The 26,515-nt window shown below is 37.7% G+C and overlaps 3 protein-coding genes across 7 annotated transcripts in view; all 3 read right to left on the reverse strand.

The window, feature by feature from the left end:
* kif19 (kinesin family member 19) overlaps window positions 1-10,433 on the reverse strand; it is a 30,913-nt gene extending 20,480 nt beyond the window's left edge. The window contains exons 1-2 of the mRNA XM_056770657.1: window positions 10,054-10,433; window positions 8,687-8,767 (exon numbers count right to left, since the gene is read on the reverse strand). Coding sequence (XP_056626635.1) covers window positions 8,687-8,767; window positions 10,054-10,089 — 117 coding nt within the window. The 5' untranslated portion in view covers window positions 10,090-10,433. The remainder of the gene's footprint in view (window positions 1-8,686; window positions 8,768-10,053) is intronic.
* A 5,187-nt stretch (window positions 10,434-15,620) lies between these two features.
* dnai2b (dynein, axonemal, intermediate chain 2b) lies at window positions 15,621-20,770 on the reverse strand. Its single transcript, XM_056771596.1, has 13 exons — window positions 20,668-20,770; window positions 20,044-20,234; window positions 19,800-19,961; window positions 19,586-19,707; window positions 19,093-19,235; window positions 18,884-18,997; window positions 18,366-18,505; window positions 18,122-18,244; window positions 17,805-18,028; window positions 17,222-17,357; window positions 16,636-16,782; window positions 16,301-16,525; window positions 15,621-15,884 (listed from the first exon to the last, which is right to left on the reverse strand). Exons 2-13 carry the CDS (start codon window positions 20,224-20,226, stop codon window positions 15,792-15,794), a joined length of 1,812 nt encoding a protein of 603 aa, XP_056627574.1. The 5' UTR covers window positions 20,227-20,234; window positions 20,668-20,770; the 3' UTR covers window positions 15,621-15,791.
* Window positions 20,771-21,108: 338 nt separating this feature from the next.
* ttyh2 (tweety family member 2) overlaps window positions 21,109-26,515 on the reverse strand; it is a 45,622-nt gene continuing 40,215 nt past the window's right edge. For 2 of the 5 annotated variants that reach the window (XM_056771054.1, XM_056771059.1), the window contains 7 exons: window positions 25,857-25,961; window positions 25,479-25,571; window positions 25,207-25,349; window positions 24,580-24,759; window positions 24,384-24,462; window positions 23,885-23,911; window positions 21,109-23,394 (listed from right to left, as the gene is read on the reverse strand). In XM_056771054.1, coding sequence (XP_056627032.1) covers window positions 23,314-23,394; window positions 23,885-23,911; window positions 24,384-24,462; window positions 24,580-24,759; window positions 25,207-25,349; window positions 25,479-25,571; window positions 25,857-25,961 — 708 coding nt within the window. In that variant the 3' untranslated portion in view covers window positions 21,109-23,313. The remainder of the gene's footprint in view (window positions 23,395-23,884; window positions 23,912-24,383; window positions 24,463-24,579; window positions 24,760-25,206; window positions 25,350-25,478; window positions 25,572-25,856; window positions 25,962-26,515) is intronic. The other 3 variants (XM_056771055.1, XM_056771056.1, XM_056771057.1) reach the window with 3 other exon arrangements.

Here is a 26,515-nt window from a genome sequence, read left to right on the forward strand (position 1 = left end):
TACCAATGAGCATAGTCTTTGCACACAGTTCTGAGATCAGTCTCCTCTTGCTCATTTTGTGTTGCACAAGTCAAGGTGTTTGATTTATGCATTTTTAGAATAATATTTATGTGAACTGTAGTAAATTTAATTTAGCTATACAGTTATCAAAATTTAGTATTGCAAACTTGTCCGGGTTTACAGTGCAATAAACCCAGTGAAATTCTTAAGTTGGTAATAATAGTTAATTCTGAGTACTCCACACTAAGTCAAGAGTACATCTGAACTAATTTTTTAGTTACTTGAACTCATCAATACCATTTCACTTTACGGTTTACATGCTTTCTTTTAAGTAAGATCAACCAATTAGATTTTACAGTGTACTGCAGTAGGGTCGTTTTGTATTATTAGCAAATAAGTATTAATAACTCAAAACATACAGCTTACTAACAACATAAAACAATGAAAACATGATAATAAAAAACATTATTTTTGAAAATATTTGAAAATTTGAGTGACACTCTTCATTTCGTGATTTTAAACGTATTTTTTTGTGTAAAATTGTACATTTTAGTTTTTTTTCAAATAATTATTTTAAATATGCACAAAACTATCTTTGATCATATTGCTGTATGTACTAATTTTAAGTAAAACCCTATGCATATGAAATCTCTAAATAATAATCAAATTAAAAGGAAAAAAACAATTATGTAAAAAATCTTCGTTATGAAAACAAAGAGGAACATCACACTGGGCTGAAAGGGTGCAGCTGCAAGTATTCTTGGCTGTCTAGCTCGGATCAGATGTAATCTAGAAAATGATGAGTTGTGCTTGGCTGAGCAGGTACAAAATGACTACATCTCCAATTTTGTGTTCCTTTAGCACGGGTCAATCCGACCTCACACAACCTTGTGAAAAAAACGTTATTCTGTAATATCTTACAGAAAAATGTGTTTTTCCTGCCCACATTTCAAACTGACCAGGAAGACCTGCATCATGGATTAATCTAACATGACAGAAACAGCATTTCTTCAGAAGTCTTTTTGTCTAGTATCATCTTTCATTAGTGAACGAACTCTTAACAAATAACGGTTAACTTTCAGGACATGTCACATGCACATATAAATTAGACACAAGCACCTTTCATCAGCCTGAGAAATATACTTCTGCACCCGTGGGACGCAAACGATGAGAAAAACACGAGTGATCATCCTCATGCTCATTTTGGCTAACAAGTCCAAAAGTGCGAGACAAACACGGGGCTCATTATGAATGATCATGCAGGACAGCTGAGAGGTGCTGAGGGACCGGAGACAGTGCCAGATAATACTAAATAACAGCCCATAATAAGCCCTCAAAGACCATAATGAGCTTCAAAACAGCTTTATTGTCTAAAACAGCCATGACTTACAATGCAGAGGGCTCTTTAGAGAATGGAGGAGTTCAATCTAACCTAAGAGCCCCACATCTATCTATCTATCTATCTATCTATCTATCTATCTATCTATCTATCTATCTATCTATATACCTATCTATCTATAGATTCCTCACACAGACTGAAGTCAAGTTAACTCACCACCCTCAAGGCCATCCAAAAGCAACAACACCAAACACACTAATATGATCACATGTGTTGTTGATAACCAAGTTGTATAAGACTCATAGGGGAGGCCATTGTTTATGAAGTACCGCAGTCCTGGGTCTAATATTTGGGTTCTCTTGTGTATTGCGTGACCAACAACATATGCCCCTTCAGTGCCGTGGTCAATTTATTACTCGTCTTAAATTCCCAGTTGTTCTCTTTCTCTATTCCTCTTTTGTCCATTATCCACATTTTAATCACACAAACTACTCCCAAGAGATGGAAAGAGAGCTCAGGTAGGCACAGTTGAAGTTATGCCAGACTTAAGATTGTGTAACAGGTATTGAGGGCCTCAAGAGATCTAGGTGACACTGCTACATTTCACATACTTGGACCAGAGAATTGGGCAAGATGCTGTGTCATTATTACTGATTCACTGATTGAACTATAAAACATATCGGCAGCAAGGTTATTTTCATGGTGAAAAACATGGTACTGAAGATGTGAGGTTATATTTGCCAACATAAATTTCAAATTGTATCCTCCAGTTTATTTATTTAGCTCGATATTCATTGTGGGCCAAAGCAGATCTCATGCAGACATTACAGACAATCAAGCGTTCAATGAGATGGTCTCATGCTAAGAAAGACCTCTCCATCACCCTGAAATCCTCTTCAGCCTCTTTTTAACAGAGTCCACCCTACTGTACATGATTAAGAGAGGAAGAGTCAGCGAACGAGAGAGAGTGTAAGATCAGGTGACCAGTCCAGAATAGTCTGGGTCTGTAAAGTACGTAGGTAAAGGAAGCATTTGTTGATCCACTTAAAGAACCCTACCGCCATCAGGATGAGCGTCTATAAGATCAGACAGTGTTTTAGTTCTACATATCCACTCAATTTCAAGATTGTAAACAATCTTATTAAACACTGTAGAGTCACATCTGCTATCTGTATTATTGGTTTATCATGATTTACCTAGAAGTGTGCAATTGGTTTCTCTCTTCCGCAGAACACAATAGAAGATATTTGGAAGAATGTTGTAAACCGTATAGCGATGGCACTCATTCACTTGCAACGTTTTTATGTGCAAAATATCTTCTTTTGTGTTCTGCGAAACATTCAGGTTTGAAATGATAAGGAAAATAATTTTTTGGGTGAACTATCCCTTTAATACCATCTGTCTCAGAACTACAATAGCAAGTACAAAATACATACAAAAAGTTTAACCATTTAAAAATGGGCTTGTCTAACCATTTATACAACAAAGGATCATTTTTAAAAGTCTCAATTAGTCATAAAAATCGAAGAGTAGAAAACTACAACATTGGCTGTAATAGGCCCTTGTGCCCGTACAAAGCTGCTGTACTCCAGTGATGGACATTTACAGAGCCGGCCAGGGTGCGTTCGCCATAAAACACAAATGGAGAAAGTCAACCAGTAAAAATCCGAGTCTAACAGTTGGCATTTGCCCCAGCACTCCTTCGACTAAATCTTGTCTGTTGAATGCCGGTTTTGTTTGGAGAACTATTTCTCGGCCGAGCTGCGAGACTATTCAAACAGTGCGCCTGTAAAAGACACCAAACGCTATTCTGTCAGATTCTTCTCTCTTTCTCATATTTATTATTCCCCTACCAAAATAACCCTGCAAAAAAGCAGTCGACCCATAAAATGCCAACCCGGAGGATGCACAAGGGAGCGCTTTGAAAGGCCATAACCGTAATTACGGTAGATATGAATATCTTCGATCCGTGCTTGAGAGGTGAGTTGGTGGGACGGACGCCAGGAGGGGGCTCTTTCTGTTAATTCACTCTCTCCGTTATAGAACTGAAGGTGAGAGCAATTTGAATCTCTTCACGGACACATAAGCAGGAATCTTGAAAGACGACAGTAACCAAATACAGAAGGTCCAAAGGGTTGGCTTTGTTGCGCACAAAGGGGAGAATTTGCCACGTTATCAGGTACGACCTGAGCTCGGATGAATGCAGGCCTTTGTTTACTTGCCAAGGTCTGTAAAGGGAAACTTTGTGTTCTGTTCTTCCTCTTGCTTTTCCTCTCGTAAGGGTGAGATGCCCAAGCCACCTGTTGAGGAATCGTATGCAAAAACCCCAAAAAGATGTATCGTGGGTAAATATCATCTGCATTTTCAATGAACACCGGAAGATGACTCCCTTTTCTTGAACTGTTGGTTTGAATAATCGATCAAGAAATGTAACAATATTCTCAAGTTCATTGTGCAATAGTTCAGTCACGAGTAAAAGTTTTGTCATCATTAACTCGAAAACGTTTTTTTTAGTGGAATACAAATGTATACGCATATTAAGGGAGTGTCTCAAAAGTGCACTATTTGCATTCATATAACGGTACATATGTTTTGTTTGAGAGCATCGTTTGGGAGCTCAGAAGACCCAACGACCATCAAGTCCATCAGCATTTACGTTCTTTGGCGAAGGGGGACGACAAAAGAGACCTGAACAATGGCCTGACCTTGTCTGTGTGTTGTCAAGACGACAGGGCGCAGTTTTTAGGGGAGTGGGTAAAAACAGGAGCCCTGCTGAGGAGAGCAGTTAACAGCTTTTAAAAGTTAAAGGAGACATATCCCTCACGGCAGCCAAAACTCATTCACCGCCAATGTCACCGGGAACATACTGAGTGTGTAATTACAGCCACAGTGATTTCTGACTTCCTCTGACATTTCGTGCTGACAGTCTCAGTTTAATATCTTTCCCAAGGTCAGCGTTTGGAGATTCAGCAGAATAAAAAAAAATGAAATATCTCAATGCATTTCAGCCTATGAGTGATATTTTTTATTTATCCTGGTGTCGGGACTGATATGCCTTATTTTTAATTACTGATATTACAAAAATGTAGCATAAAACATTTCTATTTTGTCAACAAGGATCCAAAAAACAAGCAGCACAACACGACGAGGCTCAAGATGAAGCGTTAATCGTTTATGATCCATAATTCGCTTATGTGATTATAAGAGAGTTATGGCTCTGTCACAGGCACTTATTATAAGGTTCTGTGGAGGGATGCTTAGTAAAAATCAATGAATGTGACGACTGTATGCATCTAAGCCCTCATATAAACACGTATGACCTCAGCATGGAATCCTATAGTCGTGTTGAACTCTTGAAAGCAAGTCACTGTAGACAGGCGAGGTGCTAAGTTGCCTCATTGATATGTATCATCAATGTATAATGACACACAGGTAAGAACAGGTGAAGGAAAGGTTCTGAGGGTGTGTCTATACATGTATAAGAGTCTTAAAGGGACAGTTCACCCCAAAATAAAAAATCCTTTCATAGTTTACTCACCCTCATGTCGTTCCAATTCTGTATAATTTCTATGTTTTGCTAAACACAGAGAAAGATATTTTGAAGAATGAACAGTTCTTTGCCACCACTGAATAAAAAAAGGAAAAACTACAATGATAGTCCAAAGTGCAATAGAACTGCCTAGTTTCCTAAATTCTTACTATGAACCGTACTATGTAAGTCAATGGGGGCCAAGAACTGTTTAGTTACTAGCATTCTTCCAAATATCTTTCTCCTTGTTCATCAGAAAAAAAAAATGTATTCAGGTTTGGACCAACTTGGCGGTAAGTAAATAAAGGCTTTTTTTGGTGAACTGTTCCTTTAAGATGCCCACATGCAGCGAATCTATTTCTTAAAGGAATAGTTTTACAAAAATGTATATTTAAATCTAGTTTGACTTTCTCTCTTTATTGGAACACCAATCAAAGGGATGAAGGGATAGTGCATCTAAATAAATTAATATGTTTGCTTGTTCATTTGAATATAATGGCTATGATGAAATGTCAGGTTCCAAAAACTACAAAAATGCCATGAAAGCGGTCCATATTTAGTAACTCAAAGGCTGTATTCCAAATTCTGAGTTAAAATACAGCACACAAATGATACTTTTCTATTACTTTTAAGGCAAATGATTACGCTTATATAGCTTGACAGCCCCAGTCCCCATTCACTGTCACTATATCGAACAAGAGCATAAAAATATATTGTGTTACAAAAAACACATTTTGTGTTCCTTGTAAGAATGACACAAGAGTAAATAATTATTATCTATTATTTATTAAGTGAATCGCCTAGGTCTTTAGGTCTTTCAAATAATTAAAACCACACACTAATGCTACTGACCGCTACAGTATGTGCAGAGGTTAATGAGTACCAATTTGTTAAAGGCTTTTACTACATCAACACAAAGAATTAGCTCATGCTTTGTGAACTATGCAAAATGAAATCAAGCCTCTAGTTTGTTATGTGTTTTGTTAATGAAAGCACCATTTCAAATCTATAAGCTTATAATAATTTGAATAAAGTCTAACTCAGGTCCACCCATCAGATTCATCAGAAACTTCTGGTGCAACAACGCTTGCATGATCCTAAAGCCGTCATGTGGCTGGAAGTACAGAAGAGCAGGTGGCTGCTGTCTAAGCCATCTAAAGCCCATCTTGAGGAGCTCATCCTCTTAAGGTTTACGCCTCCCTCATCCTCGGCTGCCCAGAGGGAGAACGCCATCGACACCAATAAACAAAAAACACGTCTCACTCTACTTGTGGATGGTGACAACATATGGCAAGCTGGCCGTGAACAGATAAGAATGGAGCTTAGTTTAGTTTGTAGACAAATCTGGAGATGAGGTAGGTGATGAGTTTGTAGTTTTTTGGTAATATTAATTGCAGTTTATCGATCACATTGGGTCTAATTTATTATTGTGTGTCTTTATCAGAACAGTTCCACTAATGTTTCTTATAGATTTTCAGTCAAAATTCAAACTACAAAAATCACAAAAAATACACAAAAGCTCCTGGTGGACATCAAATTAAAGAATGTGCTTCATAGATCTTATTCTGGAAACTCTTCTGCATTCAAGTGACAGTTCGCCCAAAAATAAAAAATTCTGTCGTCATTCAATCACCCTTCAAGTTGTTCCAAATCTCTTTTTTCTGATGAACACAGAGAAAGATATTTGGAAGAATGCTTGTAAACAAACAGTTCTTCGCACCATTGAGTACCATATTGGAAAAAATACAATGGTAGACAAAAGTGCCCTTGGACTGTTTGCTTTCCTACATCCTTCAAAATATCTTTTGTGTTCAACAGAAATAAGAAATGTGTTGGGCAATTTCACCTTTGAGGTGAACTCATCCTTTAAAAGCTATAACAAATAAAAAAGGGAAAATTTCTGTGGAACACCTGTTGAAGGAGGATGAGCGTGAATAATTGGCGTCTGTGTGTATTTCAGTGTGTGTTTATGTGTTTTTACATAACTCAACTGTATCATATGTTGGTACTGATACTTTTGTTCTGTTTGTCCTACATGATGACTGCACAAACATAATACACAACACCTAAACCTTTCTTTAAAAGCCACTAATCCCATGAGCCCTTGCACAACCAGTTTGTATTGTTAAGTTCTTGATTGTAAACACGAACATATCAGCTGACCCACCACAATTGCCAGTATTATCTATTCAATGATATACTGTATCGAACTGAAAACAAATAGCCACAGAGATGAACGTTTGCTCTCCATCATTAACTAGGTAGGCTAATGCTTTTGTCAAAGGCACTGTGTGTAATTTTTTTGAGGATCTATTGACAAAACTGTAATATAATATAGACCGCAATTTATTCAGAGGTGTATAAAGATGTTACATAATGAAGCGTTCACCATGTTGTTTCTACAGTAGCACAGAGTGCGTTTCATAAATACGTTATCTCCTTCGGCAAAGAAGCGAAAACGCGAAGACATATTTTTCCTGTGTCAGCCACCGCTTCAAAACGTGGGGTGGAGTGAGCCGTTGGTTGCAATTCTCAACCTCCTCGCTAGATGCCGGTAATTTCATATACTGGATATATAATATTATGTGGCACTAAAGCAGATAGCTAAACACACTGATGTCACGCTGAGGTCTCAGAGCACTAGCTAATTGTCTTTGTGACTCAGACCCTTGAGACTGACTAGCTGATCCCACTCTTTTCATTCAACTAACACCGGATCTATTTAACCCTGATACCTAGGTTAGCATCTGGACATTACAGCCAATGAGAGCCCCAGAGAAAATTAAACTTGCCTGTTCCTATGATTTTCCATCAACAAGACTCAAAATTATTTTTAAACAAAGATATAACATTAGACAAGAATGACTTCTTGCCATTGAAGAGCACCTCATGTATGACAATATACAGTATATATAATGCATAATGTATAGTTTTACAGTATGTATACAGTTTGCAGTAGTGTCACGTAGTACGTCCCTATAGACTGATGACAAGAACCGCCTGCTTAGACAGAAACAGTTAGTCTGACTGACATGTAAAACAACCAATCATATGTTTTGTTTTTACATGCTGTCAATGTTAGGATTAATCTGAAATAACAATGGCACAGTCTTTATGAAGAGATATATAGAACATTTACATTAAAACAAATTGTTTACAGACTTTCTGTCCATTCAAATGTGATAAGAACTGATAAAAGTGGGATTGAAACACATCAGTCTTTAGGGTTGTGCAAAGCCACGAGATCAAGAAAGTGCTTCCCAAATACATCAGATATAGGGTTGGAGAATATATTGAATATCAAGTAAATATAGACAAACTATTTTAATGATATTAAATTACTTGTGAATATCAAATAATGTTCAAAATTTAGATTAATGTGCCAAGGATGACACCAATAGGCAATAGGCACCAATCCCTGTTATTCATCTTAAAAATACATAAAAATCAAGCATACCACTTAATATCTTAAGAATTCCTCTCCGAATAATGTTATGACTGGACAAAATGTGAAGCTTTATTGAGAGCTGATTTAAAGAGGCTTTACACAAGCGCTGAATCACCAGCCCGACCATCAAACCAAGACCAGCAAAGATCCAGCAAATGGATGAGGATCACAAACACAATCTCTAAAGTGAGCACAAAAGAGGTCTTCAATACAGATGGTGTACACAAACACACACACATTCTGCACACACAAACAGAGTAATTGTCAAACACCTGACTAACAGGTACCGTCAACATACATCTATACTGTGTGTCCATCTCTCTCTCGCTGACCGTCACACACAAACAAGTTTTACAGTTCTTTTTCTTACCTGGTCATCTACTTTGTGGGCTATTATAGTGGCACCTTCCTCCAGTTCTGCATCGCTCAATGGGCGAATTCGCAGGGCCACCTGAGAAATAGAAAAAAATGACCATGAAAAGTTTAAAGTAAAGTTTTTTTACTTTGGTTTAAAGCTGTAGAAAAACAAAAACCGTAAATATGAAGTCTGTCCTTGAAAAATGTTTTGCATAACTTGGTAATTTAATGTGATGCTGTTGAACTCAAACAAAAGTCCATTGAACATTGAACATCCAAATAATAACTCCTGGGGCCACAGTACAGCGCATAACAAGAGGCGATTATGAAACAAGCAATAATGTTTTCAATGATGGTTCCCTTAGCACTCGGAAACAAAAGAAGATAGGAGAGGGCCACTGAAGACCACTGATGCAATTTTTTCTCATTATCTATATTTCAAGGATACTTTTGTTTAAATAATGAGGTTCAACCACCATGCATTGACAGCCGGTGATGCAACAATGCTGAAATTCTAGCAGATTTAATATCACATTTACATTTACATTTAGACATTTGGCAGACGCTTTTATCCAAAGCGACTTACATTGCTTTATCCTATACATTTTACATAGGTATTTGCAATCCCCTGGGATCGAACCCACAACCTGCTCTTACCACTGAGCTACAGGAAAGCTATAGTATAGTATTATAGTATATTATTACAGCAGAAGGCTTAAAGAATATGTGATATGCCCAATTGGATACAGTCATTTTATCTATATATTGCTCACAGTCAATACTAGTCAATACCAATGTTGTAAAGGTTCCCCTTGATTTCGTCACCTATTAGTGTAAACAACTGTTTCAGCTTGTCAATATTATTAGGTTTGATCCGTACTACACATTAAAACTCGTGTAGGAAAATGTCAATTCTACCCCAACTCAAACACGAATGATGTCTCAGTGGAAAAAGAGAAAGGGAACTTAAACTGCCTCTGTGAATAATTAAGAAGGGGGCAAAAGATCACTAAAAAGCGGGTATTAAGCTCCCAAAGAGTCTGTCAGACTGTCAATGATGTCATGTGGGTTTAAATGTATTGAATTTACAACAGATAACATCAATAGTCAACAACAAACAGCACATAGAGCATAAATAGCCTAATTCTAACGGACAAAACTAAAACTTTGGAAAACTGACGTCTTCACACTTTATTCAGGAATAAGACTAAATATAAATAACTATTACAATTTGTATATAGCCTGTGTATTTGCAGAACAGTCTACTGTACAGGTTAGCCTACACATTATTGACATGACACACAGCGAACTATCATGAGCATAAACGCATGCCAACAAGACAGATTTCAAATATAAACGAATATTATTTACTCCACTTACAGTCAGCTGATGATCTTTTGATTCTGTGTCCTTCATCGTGATGCTTTGCTCGGTTGTTTGTTAACTAAAACACGCGCGTTACATTAGGAATGCGCAACATAGCCTACGCCACACTTACATAATAAATGTTACAACTCGCGTGCCAGGTTCAGCGTGACGCGTTCACGGCGGCCGCAACGCTCTGGATTCACCTGCGCTTCACTCGGTCATGGATGATAATACGACACCGAACGACAAAACACGAGTCACGAGACTGTTAAAGCCCCAACGCTTTAAAGCCCGTGGAGTCCGTCCGGTCCATGTCTCAGCTGGATGTGAGTGTGGAGCTGAGCGCGTGCACGAGCGTGTTGTGTTTCTGATGTCCCTAGAGATCAGACAGCGGCAGCGGTGAAGCGCGCACTCTCTGACACGCGTCCGACGCTGCAGATGCAGGTGAACTTGCTGACTGTGGGGTTTTAGCGACACCTGCTGGTTAGGTGAATGTACATTAGATAGATAAACAGCAATTTTCAGTTTTTCACAGATTTCATGTCTTTTCTTGCTCAAAGTGTTGCTGTTGGGTGTCTTTATGCCACTTCTGAGGTTTGATTTTGTTGAAATTCTCTTGTTGAATGGTTGAATTTTTGCGTGGTATATATTTACATTTACATTTAGTCATTTAGCAGACTCTTTTATCCAAAGCGACTTACAAGTGGGGTAGGTAATGGAAGCAATTGGGACAGCACAAGTACAACAAAAGCATAAGTGCAATCAAAAAGAAGACTGGCCTCATATAGCCTAACACAGTATACAGAATCATTCATTCATACTTTTTTTTATATAGGCTGCTGTAGGGTTTAATCCATGATTTGATATTTGACAGTCTGAAGTCTTTCCTTCATGTCATATAAAGTGTAGTCTAGAGATGTATCGTATGAATGTATAATTTTTATGTTTTATTAATTTTCATCTTATCTGTCAAACATGGCACATCATTGATGTACAGTATATGTCTCATGACATGTTTACAGTATGCGTATGATGATGGGTGAGATTATTAAAATGTATTAATTATCAGAATAATCTCATTGTGCATCCATCGTGTTAGTCCCCTGCCATACACTCATGGTCCCAATCAACTAGACCAGTCCTGATTTGACATGACACTTTTTCTTCCTGCATAAGATGTGACACTATTTGTATTATGCTCCTCCTCCTTTCCTGCAGGGGACAAGAAGAGAAATAATCTTAGAACAAACTTTCTGCTTGTTAAAAAATTAAGATAAATCAGATAACCCTAGTGATCAGGTTCAAACAGATCTTCACCAATCTCAGAAGAACAAAGCATTCTGGTGTAGACACAGCAGGCCTTATTGATTCTTCTTTCTTTATCTTTCACAATAGAACATTTTACCAATGTTATATATAGAGCCCAGGACCCTTATCTTATTGAAGCAACGGTCCCAACATGAGCTACAATCTGTTAAAGCTCCACAAAAGGAGGAAATTTTATTTGACGGGCTGTTTTCAAAAACACACATGACAACATCCGTTAAACACACACATACACACAAGCATCTGTTTCTCTCACGTCACCCTTACAATTATACAGAATCAGTCCTGTCCCAGACCTTATCATTTCAGTGATAAGTGATCCGCAGCTCTTCTTTCCACTGATTCCACTCGTTCTTCTTCTCAGCTTCCAAAATCTCAAAGAACTCCTTTTCTGCACGAGCGAGCAGCTCTTCCGCAGTCTCCTGCCCATCACCCTCTTTCCCTTTGACCATTTCTCTTCTAAACATTCCATTCCATTGTACTGAAATACAACAAACATGCATCCCTTGTTGGAACCAACAACTTGCCCATACTTTATATGTTTGTAGTCTTTACTTTAATAATGCATGTTCAGTTTTTTTCGTTTAGTAATGTAGCCTGTTAAGTGTCACCTGTTCCGTATACGGGACACCTAAGTTTGCGTCAATATTGTGCATGTCATTTCTAATCGAATCACGACAAACTATATCTCATTGAAAAGCTCTATGACTCTAGACTACAGATCTTTTTGATGTTTTTTTTAAATAATTTATGTAGGGAGAGTAATTGATTCTTTTTTATAAAGAGTGTGCTCAGATTTTTTGTTATCCTTTTGCGACCAGTATTTTTTTTATGTTTTTTTTAATCAAATAAAAACATGAACTTTTTTACTTTATTTTTTACAATAAAACTAACAACATACCTTTATTTTTTGTGTGTGTGTGTGATTTTTTAGCAATAATCAGCTACTTTTTTTTTAAACGAGACCAACCATAAGTCTGTATTCCAAAGAATTCATGAGTTACCCCCATTTTAGTTCCAACATGCGTTTTCATGTGTAGGCAAAAAAAGGGCTCTAAAAATAAAAAAAATGAATGAATAAAAACATGATTAAGTCTCATATAGGCGTGTTTAAGGTAAAGCGCAATTCTTCGGTAGTCCTGCAGGTGACCAAATAAATCTTCTGTGTCTGGTGTCCTTCAGCTCAAATGGAGAGATGAACTTCAACTCAGGCTCATCAGACTCGCTGTTATCATTCATGTCCATGAGGATGAGATCAGACTGTGACGAAGGTCCTGACAGTGATATCGCCTCAGTATATTCATATGTGATGTAAGGAGATGATCCTGAAGAATGAAGATGTTGAGAGAGTCACAATGTTTTATCTCGACACAATGCACTCTTGTCACATCTGATACACTTTCTCTTACCTTCATGGTCCGTGTATTTGGCATCGTTCAGTTTCGTCTCCGATCTTTCACTCTCCAGCACTCTTTGTTCTCCTCCATCCAACTAAACATCGGTTGTTTTTCCTCATGGGCTTAGGACTTCTCTGTCTGGTGTCCTTCAGCCCAAATGGAGAGATGACATGCACCTCATCTTCATCTTCCATGTCCATGAGGACCAGGTGTGTAAACAGATCAGACTGTGTCTTGACCAGCGGTTCAGGCGCTGATGAATGATGGGATTTTAGCCTCTCAGCTGCTGAAGCTGGTGGGCATTGAGCGACTTGTATCGGAGGAGATAGTGAAAGTGTCAAGCTATCGATGCTCAATGGAGAAGCATCTCGGGATTCCTTCCTAGACTTTCTGTGAACTGCAGGACTTGGTTTGATGTCAGTCTTCTTCTTCATCTCTCTTGTGTTCGAATACGTTCACGTGTTGCTCTGAACCTTTGGCTCTTTTCTTGGTTTTCTTTGACCTCACAGGCACTGAAGGAGAGTTCATCACCAGCGGTTTCAGTGTTGACTCTCTCCTTATACCTTCAGCATCATCTGTTTTTCTTTCTCTCTTCCTCATCTCTCTCCTACCTTCCCTGTCTTTTTTCTTCCTCGAATACTTTCAGTCTTTGTTTCAGATGTGCTGTCCTCCAGACTCTCTGAGATCACTCCCTCTTGCTCTCTTATGGCGTATCTTTTCTTGATCTTCCTCATTTTCTTGTCATGTCTGTAACTTGTCGGTGTGGAGTCATCTTGACGCTGTGCTCCTCTCTGTCCTTGCTCCTGTACAGTGTTGGTTATAACTAGTTACTAAGTAATTAGTTACTGTAATTCAATTATCTTCCCCTTGAAAAAGTAACTAATTACTGTGCAATATATACAATAGTGGAAATGACATCAACATTAAGTCTAAGTTTAAAATATATGCTTAAATGTATCCTTCTCACATTGGTATACTTTGGTCAGTCAATGAGAATACTTTATGTAGTTATTTATTTGAAATAATTAATTAAGCCGTTTCATGTCTATCCTTGATTCAATGCTAATCAAGATTGATGTAGGATTTAGAAAGTAATTAGGAAGATGCAATGAAATACTTTTTGGATGGAGTAATTTGTACAGTAATGTAATAACACTATTGAATATGTAATTAGTAACTAGTAATTATCACTTTTTCAAAGTAACTTGCCCAACACTGCTTCACTGTTTGGTTGCATTCCGGATCTGGCGTCTGTAGGCCCAAGCATCCAGTTCACTTGTCCCATGATGTGAAAGTAGCCTACTTCCTTTTATACTAAACTAAAAAAGTATTATGGTACTTTTTTGCAAACCGAAAATGTGCCTGCAACTGTATTAGATGGGCTAGAAGGGATAACGATAACGCCATGATAACTGACATTGTATTATACACGGGTTTATCTTTATTCTCTAAAGACAATATCTCGTATTTTAAAATATTGAGATACCTGAGAAAAATCTTTTATGATCTCCAATGCTTTTGGAACTTCTGAGTGATCTTTTTGAAACAGAGTGTTATCCTCTGCAATTGGGAGATTTGTAATTCCTTATCATGAATTGAAATACCTCTATTCATATTGTTTTGGTTTACAATTCAATTTGAGTAGGTTACAGAAAAAAAGGGGGAATGTTTGTTTTATGAAAATATATGTTTGTACTTGCAAAGTGTGTCCCATCGGGTTAGAAATACTACATGCTCACTTGGGGTCTTCTTGCCCACTAGAACACTTGGGCCAAAAGGAGGAAATACGACATGAAAGTAGTCAAGTGGTAAGTGCAAAGACCGCAAGTGGGGGCATTTGGACGCAGCGTAGCTGACTGCGGGGTTTTAGTGACACCTGCTGGTCAGGTGTATGTATGGTAAATATACAGCCGCGGGAAAAAAATCTGTTTCAAAGAATAAACGTTTCCTAAATGTACTATTTATACAGTAGGTATGTGTTTATGTAAAAAATACAGTTTTAGAGCTAGTTAGAACAACTAACAATATTTTCCTAATTATAAAAAAATATTGTTTTTATTTGCAATTTTTTTGGAAAATGTAAACAGGAGAAATAGGTCAAATAAAGACGCTCTGTATTTTTTTCAGATCTCAAAAACTAAAACAAGTTTATGTTCAATTTTAACCAAAAACAACAGTAATATTTATTAATGTATAAGGAAAGGTTCAAAAATACTTTTTGTGATGCCTTGGATATTTTTCAGATTTCATGTGTCTCTTCATGCTCTCAGTGTTGCTGTTGGATGACTTTTGTCATTTCTAAGGATTGATTTTGTTGAAACTCTCTTTTTGAAATGAATGGTTTCTTAATTTTTTTCATAGGTAAATATACACTGTAGGTATTTTCCATGATTTAACACTCTGGAGTAATCTTGCCTTCATGTCATACAAAGTTTAATCTTGAGATGTATCACATGAATGTATAATTTAAAATATTTCTAATTTAATATTCATCTGGTCTGTCAAACATGTCACATCATTGACCCCTTTCAAGAATTGTGTGTCATGTGTATAATGACGGATGTAATTATTAAAATGTATTAATTATCAAAATAATTATTAAAATCAAAATATTGATGGAGCAAATATGTGATTATATTTTCTAGAAATCAATAGCTATTAGAGCTACAGTATATAAACGTTTCCATTTACAAAATAAGCAGTTTAAGCCCCTGAAAGATTATTTAAACATCTGAAATAACACTGAAATTATTGGACTAATAATAACAATGATAATTTTTAAAGGAAAATGTATTTTATTTAATAAAAAACATTATATATAATTAACATATGGAAAACATTCAGTTTTCAGTTGCATTAATTTCCTATATTAAAGTGACTATAATATTAACCCTTCATACTCTCTTAATACACAAATCGGGTCTCTTTGTGTTACATTCATCATGTTAGTCCCCTGCCCTACACTTTGGCTCCAGTCTGATAAGTGCCGCCCACTTTTCCATGGTCCAATCAACTATTAGACTCATCCTAATTCAACATGACACTTTTTCTTCTTCCATAAGATGTGACACCATTAGTTTCATGCTTCTGGATGTTTTTTTCGTCACAAACGTCTTTCTCCTGCACGGGACAAAAACAGAAATAATATTAGAACAAACATTCTGGTTGTTGGAAAGGCTAAAGTTAAACTGGATCAGTAAACCCTGGTCATGCAGGTTCTAACAGATCTTGTTCAATCTCAGAAGAACACAAAGCATTCTGGTGTAGACACAGCAGGCCTTATTGATTCTTCTTTCTTTATCTTTCACAATAGAACATTTTACCAATGTTATATATAGAGCCCAGGACCCTTATCTTATTGAAGCAACGGTCCCAACATGAGCTTCAATCTGTTAAAGCTCCACAAAAGGAGGACATTTTATTGTTTTCAAAAACACACATGACAACATCCATTAAACACACAAATACAAACAAGCATCTGTTTCTCTCACGTCACCCTTACAAATACTGTATGGAGTATCAGTCCTGTCCCAGACCTTATCATTTTCTTTCTCCTGATTACTCTCGTTCTTCTTCTCGGCTTCCAAAATCTCAAAGAACTCTTTTTCTGCACGGGCGATCAGCTCTTCCGCAGTCTCCTCCCCGTCACCCTCTTTCACTTCGTCCTCTCTGATCTGTTCGGATCGGCTGCGTTCCTTCAGACGCATCTCTCTGTGTCGGGCTTCCAGAATCTTCTCTCGCTTGGTCTCCCGTTCAAACATCTGCAAACATCATTTATCTGCCATTGACTCTTTTTATCCTTTGTTGATTTACACGTTAAAATATTAAAGAGTGAATGTTGTTGAATGATGTGAATGTGTTTGTGTCTCACCTCTGAGACCAGTGCTTTCTCATTCTTCTGTAGTGTACACAGACCTGCTGAAATCTCCAGCATTGTCACGGTTCCCAGCTGAGAGCCGCAGCCCAGGAAACGGCCGTTCTCTTGCACCCGGATGCTGTACAGCGCATCATCACAAACCTGTGAGCAAAACCAAATATACACAAAATCACCCTCAGATTGTTCCAGACCTGTATAAATATATTTGTTCTGCTGAACATACAGGAAGATACCTGGAAGACTGTCAAATCATAGTATCTTTTTTCGCTACTTTTGCAGTAAATGGTGGGTGAGATCTAACATTCTTCCAAATTTCTTCCTGTGTGTTCAGCAAAACAAAGAAATGTGTACAGGTTTGGAAAAAACCTAAAGGTGAGTAAAAGATGACAGAATCTGCATTTTTGGGCGAAGTATCCCTTTAACAAAAACATTCACGTATTCATTTGAAAGGATGTACTTTATGAGAAAACTATACAGTTCTTTGCTCATTGTTAAAAAAACTGAGAATGCAGCGTCCAATCAGAATCAAGCTTTATGTGATCATTTTTTAAATATTATTTATGAGATATTTGGGACCCACTTTGACACTGAGAGTGGGGTTGTTCTGTTTAAAAAGGATGTCCCACGTGTCCAGTGTCCCGTCCATCTTTACTGTAAAGAAGACTGAGGGTCTCACTGGACTCCAGCAGCCATCTAACAGATAGGCCATATGATACCTGAAGAAATCCATCAGAAACACAACAGTAATGTGGCATTTACTATGCAATGAAGAAGCCCAAACTCAGCTGATCTAACACTCTTTAACAAACTTAAGAAGAATAGAAACGTAAAGGTCCGGTGCTTTTTTGGAGGATCTTTTGACAGAAATGCGATATAATACATAACTATGTCTTCAGAGGTGTATAAAGACCTTACATAATGAAGCATTGTGTTTTTATTACCTTAGAATGAGCTATTTCTATCTACATACACCGCAAGTCCCCTTACATAGAATTGGCCATGTTGTTTTTACTGTAGCCCTATACGGACAAACTGCTCTACAGAGTGCGTTTCGTAAATACGTGCTCCTATGGCAAAGAAGCGAAAACGTGACGACAAATGTCGTCCACTGGACCTTTAAAATATAGTAGAAACTTGGAATAGAGATTCACAGAGGTTCTTACTTTGTCGACATGATGGAGGACTCTTTGATGTCTTCCGACCAGATGCGAGCGGTCCAGTCACCCACGGTCAGAAAGTTCTTAGGAAAGAAGGGGTTCCGTTGGAGAGTGTAAATGGGGCCGTGGTGTCCGCCGTATGTGCACACGATCTTTTCCGCTGGAGTTTTTGCTTTGCGATTGCAAGACACTACAAGGCCTTGCTCTGTGCCTACCATGAACTTAGTGGGCTTGTGAAATCACAAACAACAGAGATCTAAGTTCTCAGAAAAGAGCTAATGCTATGAGCCAAGAAATGAGAGGAAAACAGGAAGAACGCTTACCATAGTGGTCTCAAACTCCAGCGAGATGGCACCAAGAGCATTGTCAAGGTTACCCTTCTTACTGGGGTCCAGCACCAGTCTTTCTGTGGGCTCGTTCATCTTTCGAATGTCCCACCACAAAACCTGATGTCATGTTAGAGTATCTTTCAGTTTTTAATAATGTGATTCAAACACATTTTGGAAGTTTCAGTTTGGTGACACCTTCACGACTCATGTTTTGGCTGTTGTGTTATTGCGAACGGACCTGACCATCTGTAGAAGCGGAAAATGTGTCCATGCCTGTTTTCGACTGTAGCCAGACGACCTTGTAGACAGGATCTCTGTGGCTATGCTCGACAGCAGACATCTCTACATGCTGGCTCCCTTTGCGTGTGTCCCAATAAGCTGTAAATAGAACAAAGACATGGGGTAGTACACACATTTTACAAGTACACAGCCACAAATATAAATTAGCTTATTTCTTGCATCTAGAGATGTCATGATGAGACACTAAATGCAAAATTGAATTCTATGCATTCAATGTCAAAGTCCCTTAGTCCAGCCACAGACCTTGAGCACATCTGAGCTGAATAAAGTAGCCATGTCTGCCTTACATAACACATGCCATTCAGACAAGGACTATTAATTTGAATCAAGCCAAACTAAATACACCACTGAAGTTGCATCAGAAGGTTCTGAAATTTTCCAAGTCAATTAAATTCCAGCTCAGGTGATAAATCCTACATCCATAAAGAACCTCCGGGGTCCGGAGATGAAACTCACCAATCTGTCCATTATAGCCTCCCCCAATGAGGATGTGAGAATCTTTGGGGTTGAACTCCAGACAAACAAGTGGAGATACGGGTTTCAGAGTCATCTCGGGTTTATTTGGGTTTTCTAAAGGTGGAAAATAAGTAAAATGCTGGGTAGATCAATATGTGACCCTACAGGTATCACTTAACAGCTGTGTTTGAAAGCTGTGCACTTTATACCAATGTCCCATATGTAGGAGTCAAAGCTCATGTTTTTGGGAGCTTTTTGAAATTCCAGTGAAGAGTAGGCAACAGCGAGTTTGCGGTTGTCGTCTGGGTGCCAGGACAAACTGGTGGCTGTGCGCTTCACTTCATTCGGGTCTCTAAAAGAAAACCACATTGCAGGGATTGACACAAATCAGGCAAACACTACGATTCAATAGATATTTAATGACGGTTTCATCAGATGCACGTGCCTGGCGTGAAGCTAACTTATGGTCTATGTTTGGTTATAATATAACAATTGATTATTTATTAACATTTGATTGTATATTATTTGTTTTAAATTAAATTTAAACTACATAACAGTTATTGCTTCGTTGTGGAGGTCTACCGGAAGTTAGGTTTGGGACACATAACATTTGATTTGTCTATTGACCAGCCCAACAAGGTTCTTGCTGATAATATCAAAACAACCTAATGTTTTATTTTGCCCGGCTGGTCCTTTTGTCACCTGAAGACATTGATTGTCTTAGCTAACGGCGGTTCGTCTGATTCCTCAAACACCTCTTCGGCTTCAAAATACTCCTGATAGATGTCAATGGCGTTGTTCTGCTTGATACAGTGTTCCATGAGCTACAGAAGGACGAGATACAAGAATCAAAGTCAATTTATGAATCATCGCTCACTCCTAGTGTAAAATACTCCTAGTGTAAAAAAAGACTCACACTAGCAATCTGCAAAATGGTGTTCTGATAGTGCTCATCTTTCTCCACTTTCTTCCTGTAGCGGATGGTCGCCTCCATGTCCTCTGGGTTGAGATCTTTGTGCCATCCACCCTCCACATGGTTTATTCCTTTTGATTCGGATTCAAAGCGCTCTGTGTTGACCTGAACAGCCCGAGTTATATACACGTGGCATATTAACGTTACACATAAATATATTTTTGCCTGTGTCGAATGGCTAGCTCACCTCATGTTCAGACGTGTCCTGGGCACACTGTATGGCTACATCACATGGATCTCTCACTATGAAGTTGGCAGCCAGGGAAGGATCAGGCAGGATGTCCACATGCAGCTCGGCAGGTCTGTCTGAAAAGTTACACTGGCGGCCAAACTCACTGCGCTTTTTTGTGTAGACATACACAATCTCCATGTTGAAAGCTTTAGATTAGCACAATTGTGAGAAGAAGGTGCAGACAACGTAGGGTCAATAAAAGAACAGAGACAAAAAAAAAAATACACACTTGAATGGAAAATTAAACAATTTTTTTGCTGTAACCAAAAACAACAACAACTATTATGTAATTTTTTGTTTAATGGTTATACAGTGATTTATGTAGAATTGTACACCTTTAGATTTGCTGTTTAAATACACTAAGTTATTTTTGTATCATTTATAACCAAAGGACATCCCATACATATCAATAAGGTCTTTAAAACAGACACATTGTCATAGACGTGAGCAGTTAAAAGAGCTGTAAATTAAGCTATAAACTAAACTAAACAAGCGTAACATATTAAGGCACGTATTTTACAGACACACAATAAACTGTTTAGCTCTTTATCTCTTTAAAATGACATTTTAATTTCTTACCTGATTTCGTGTTTCGATCCGTTTACGTGTTTAGCTCACAGGGTGAGTTTACCGTATCCTAGCAACAGCGGCGCACGTGACGTCGCACGTTTGGGAACGTGCCAAAATCTTACTTTTATTGTCAAAATGTTATATTTATATTAAACTGTCTCTAACTTTTCCTTAAAAAATGAAATACAACGTTGTATATTATAAACGAAAAAGTCATGATTGATATAATTATACTGATGGAAAAAACGTGGGAAAAAATGCTAACGCTAATTTTAACTATGCTAACTGCTGTATATAAAATATTTAACGTTGCATCTTAATTCTATTTAGTGTAAAGATGGTATAAATATGGTTTTAATGGTGTTTCGTTATCGAGAATAAATTAAGGTACATAAAAAAATGTTGAATATCATGAAAATGGTCAATATATTATAAAGATTCATTACAGAGTGAAATATTTCAAGCCTTTATTTCTTGAAATTGCTGATTATGGCTTACAGATAACGAAAACCCAAAATTCAGTGTCTCAGAAAATTAGAGTATTACTTAAGATCAATAAACCTTGTTTGGTTTGCTCAGGTAGGCTACTGCAACAGTTCGACAATACAACCGACAGAGGGCGCCAAATTACTGCTGCTTATGGAAAATAAACTTGAGACCTCCTGTAAAAATGCTACAAAAAAATGTGCTTTTAGGAATAAAGACGAGTAAAATTAAAGTTCCACTTGTTATTTTTTGTTTACTTTCAGTTTCTGTGCTAAAAGGAATTACAAGTGTTCAATATAATGAATAGTGTAACAAATCTTTCTCACAAAGGCTCAATTCAGTTGTTTTAATCACCAGGTTTCTGTCTTCTAAATTAGACGGAAATCAAGCACCCCTTAATGTCTTTAAATCAGTACTGCCCATGCATCCCATGTATTAAAAATACGTTTGAAAACTGTATTTAAAAACAGTCTAACTAGGCAATAAACAAGATTGATGCTACCATGGACCACTTTTGTAATTGTAAGACATTTCGAATTCCACATTAAATCCAAATGATGACACATTGCTTTTCTGTCCAAGTAGCTGATTTCATCATCAAACAAGATACTTTGGCACCCCAAAAAAGTTAAATTACACAAAATCTGTTATCATACAAGTTACAGTATTTACAGCTGGTCAGGTTATTACAAAGTGTATATTCTGCTATTAGACAAACATTTGCAACATGGAGAGTAATTGGCTCAGTGTGCTCGTCTAGACATTAAAGAGGTTTGTCATTAAGACATACGGGAAATGAGGTTGGTATCACTTGAACACGCAAAACACTTCAAGGGTCATTTTAAACTCCCAGTCATCAGATTGTACTTTAAAATGCCTACATGACAATATATTTTTTCCATGCCCAATCCCGGCCTTTCATAAAAACAACACAAAATAGATGAGAAATCCAAATAAAGGGTTTAAAGAACCTGTGAATCTTGATGTGACCTTGTGGCTTTAAATTTGACACCTTAAAGACATCTGGAGGAATACCTTTTATTGTGTGAGTGTAAAATGAATTGTATAAAATGTTTTATGTTGTAGAATGTCTGACACTAGCGTACTCTGACTGAAAAGTGTGAATTGAGGTTTTGACAGGAAATAAATCGTATTGATACGACCCCCTTGTTTCAACAGCAACACATATTTAAACACATAAAAAAGAAAGCTGTCGTGTAAAGTCAAGGGATCTTTAAGAGACACAAAACATGCTTTCATTCATGGGCACGTAAAACATTCGGGGTGTGGGAGAGAAAGGTTTCACTCAAAATAAATTGATAAAATACAGGTACATTATTATCTGTACAGTCGTCCATCATAAAAAATGATGACATATCCAGAAAGTTCATTCTGCACAGTAACCAATACAGCATAAAAGGACTTTTCATGAGCAACAATCGCTTAGAAAAGTAACACGCAAACATACTGTGTCACCATTGACATCCAGATGTTCCAGAATATTCAGCAAGGTCCATAATGATACATTTATTTACATTTTTTTTATAACAAATGATTAACCTTTTTTAGGTTATGTATTAGGTAAAGATGTGTTCGATTTTCTATGGCAAAATATATTTTTTTGTTGTGAAGGCAATAGAGCTGTTTAGGCCGTTGTCTAATAATCCAGAAGATAATGAGAAGTTAAATTTGTGGTTACCGAAAACTTCACGTCTTGGTCTACAACATTAACATGCATCACATTCACATTAGAATTATGACTGTATATCCCAGGCATGACGGTGTAAGTAACAGGTTTGTCTACACATTGACTTCATGTCTAAACAGCTCTATAAGGAGGACCAACGTCCTACCTGACTGAGACGTACATAATATAAACGTACAAACAAAACGAGTTATTTCAGCACCTCACAGTAACGTGTCAGTAGATGCACCGCACCATCAGGATTAGTGAAAATGCATTGCAAACACATAAAAACACACACACACACACACACAATCAGTGCTCCTAAAATGCTGTTCTTCTCTCATACTGTAGTTCGGCGAGTCAGATACAGTAAAACACAATAAGGGGAGCGCACGCATGCTGGCATTACAGTTCTCTGTGCGTCCATGTTACCGAATCACGCCAGGGCAAACATGTGTATGACAGAGGGACGGAGATCCGTTCTATGCCCGGAAATCCTCCCCGAAGTGTCTGATCTGGTCCTCAGTCATGGAGAGATAGGTGGCTCTCATGGTCGGAGAATACTGTGAAGAACATATGAGCAGAATCACAGACTGGCACCATTTAGAGCATTCAGTCAAACAAGAATCAAGTGAAATGAAAATGAAGCTTTGTTTACATTTTTATATGTTGATCATGAAGCTTAACTATTTAAAAAAATATATAAGAGAAAGGGGTAAGAAATGACAAATATAATTTTTTCCTCTTTTTGTCTACTGTAGGTATGGCACACATGAGGACAGGGCGAATCAAAGCATGGTGGTCAGAAAACACTAAATATATCATTACAAATTATATCAGACCTCTCACCAATAGGAGGTATACAGTACAAGTGTATTAACATACAACGTATGGGTGTGTCCATGGATCCATGCCGGGAGTAAACAGGGAAAACATCCCACACATCATTTATTTAAACGCACAGAAAGAAAAACAAGAGGTGAAATAAAAACTAGGGGGAGGATTATAGAACAGAAGGATTGGGGCATACAGTAATATCATAAGATAACTTACGCTGTTTCTATATGGCTGTGAGTAAAGCTCCAAAAACAAATTTTATTTCGGTTCAAAGAGAACAAAAAGAACAGAAACGTACAAACAGAGAAACATACGAACAAACAAAGAAAAACGCAAAAGAAGCTATTAGCAGAAGATAGCAGAAAAGCTATAAAGGGACAAATAGAGGAATTCTGGCTAAAATAAATAGTTATGAAGTCAGTAAATAATAATCAAAATTGACCCGTTTTGCTTACCAAATACAAAGGCTGTTGTTATCTAAGTGCATAATGTGTTTTCATAGCTTGTGGGTGTTCCAAAGTTGACTAGCAGATGTCACTCAAAATGATGATTCACAGAAGATTAAGATTAGATTTTGATTAAGGTTCCAAAACCAAACACTACTCTTTGAAGGAACTGAATATATAGTGTGAATAATTCTAAGTCTTTGGAGTGTGTCATTGTGATAGTGTGTGTGTGGTCATGAAAAAGGGTAGACCCCTGGAACCCAACGCACCGAAGGAGGAGGAGATCCTCTCCCGATGAGAGGCACATTTTCATAGCGCGGGTTTCCACCAAACAGCGCAGTCTGGTTCCTGAAAGACAAAACGGTGAAAAATGAGAAACTTAAATGGTAAGAAAACTATACATTTGAAAATATCTATTTGAACAATATACAGAAACATTAAGTTGAAGATGTGAGTGTTTCTTACATGTACTCTGTGAGGGGCGCGTTGGAGACGGTCTGTGTCGGGGGGTGCAGACTGGTCTGGCTGCCCATGCTACTACTGTAGCTACCAAAACTGTGCATGTTGACCGGATGCGACGTCGTCATTCGTCGGCTCTGAGGGTTGAACGGGTCCCCATCATCCATATCATCATAATCTCTTTCTCTGTGTGGGATGAAACAGTGACGTTATGTTGGTTTACAATGGCTAAAAAAAGCAAATAGAGGAAAGGGATTGTTCACCCCAAAATTATTTCGTAATTTAATGGCCCACAAGTCATTCCAAACGTCCTACTTCAGAACACAACAGAAGATATTTTGATGAAGGTTGACATCCATTGTACGGACACAAAACTAGAGAGACGTTTCTCAAAATATCTTCTGTCCCACCGAAGAAAGAGTCATATACAGGTTTTGTATGACGCGAGGGTGCTTAAATGATGAAAGAATATTCCTATAGAGTTTAACTGCAGCTACACTTTACACACCTGCTCATAATTCCCAACCAAACCACAAATATTCTAAATATTTTTGTTATGCCTAAATAGACTTAATTAGCCCAAAGTCAATGTGATCAAATGCAATTCAACGCTGCGTGTGTCTGTGCATGCACCTGTTGGCGATCTGCCGCCATGCTCTCGGGATCGCACACAGCATGATGGAGAACGCTGTAGCAGCCAGAAGAGAGAAGAGACTCAGATACAGTAAACCCTCCACACCATCATAACACACACCCATGAGAGCATCCAGGTAGTCCTGCAAACAAACACACAATAGCACATTTTAACATTCCAGATGAGATTTGGTATCAATAAGAGCAATCTCAGTAAGCTCGAAGCTTCATTTAGATACAGACTGATATGTGTGTATGTATGCCATCACAACCTTATTGAGTCCCCTGCAGTCCAGCAGGGCGGTGAGCTGGTGTAAACTGGCCTCTGAATTATTCAACAGATGCTGAATGTTCAGTAAATCCCTCTGAAACAACAACCATAAACAACAGCTATTGACTGACAACAAAAATCACAAAACTTAAAAAGAAAGAAATTATCCCAGAATCACTGTATTTGCAGTCATATGAAACAAGGAAAAAATTGAGGACATGCAAACTGTAAGTCATGAACAAATTCCCGTTTTTAAAGTATATTTTTGAAGTATACCAAGTATTTTTGACCTTGATGTATTTTCATGACATTCATTTAAATCTGTATTATTATAATTCATAGATAAAATCAATAATCAACGATTCAAGTGTACTCTCACCTCTGCTGTGGGGAACAGAGGCACAGCAAACTGTAGAAGACCCTGAATCTGCATCTGCATGGTGGTCAGGGATCTCTGGAAGACGGTCAGGGACTGCAAGACAAACTGATTCAGGATCAGTTCCTTTTGTTTAAGGGTTATCAGAGCACAAAGGTTGTGCAGTGTTCACAAAACAGGTTCAATGCAAAATGGACTGATGTGCAGTACCACTCTTTACCAGAAGAGAGAGCAACTACACCATCCACACACGAACCACACAGCACAGACTGACTGACATGATGATTTATAATAGTTTAAGGATAACATGCGTGAAAATAATAGACAGGTACATTTCATAAACACAAATGAATAAATAAAAAACGATAGAATGTGCCATCTAGTCCATTTTGAATTTGTAACAAAGCAAAAAACGCTACTGAATATAATGGAAACAGACCCGGATGTTTCTTTGTGAGATTCACAATAAGCACATAATTATTCTAAACCTGATGATTTATATAATCAACTCTGAATGAGTAATTTCTCTTCTTGTGTTGGTTTGGAGAGATTGTGTTTAATGGCGCGATTCACTCAGAACACACCGAAAGAACAAGAACACATGAAACAAGGAAGAGCCATTCAACTAAACAAACACGTCTGAGTGACAGAACGAGAGATTA

This window comes from Triplophysa dalaica, chromosome 17 (genome assembly GCF_015846415.1).
Source record: "Triplophysa dalaica isolate WHDGS20190420 chromosome 17, ASM1584641v1, whole genome shotgun sequence".
Classification (NCBI taxonomy): Eukaryota; Metazoa; Chordata; class Actinopteri; order Cypriniformes; family Nemacheilidae; genus Triplophysa; species Triplophysa dalaica.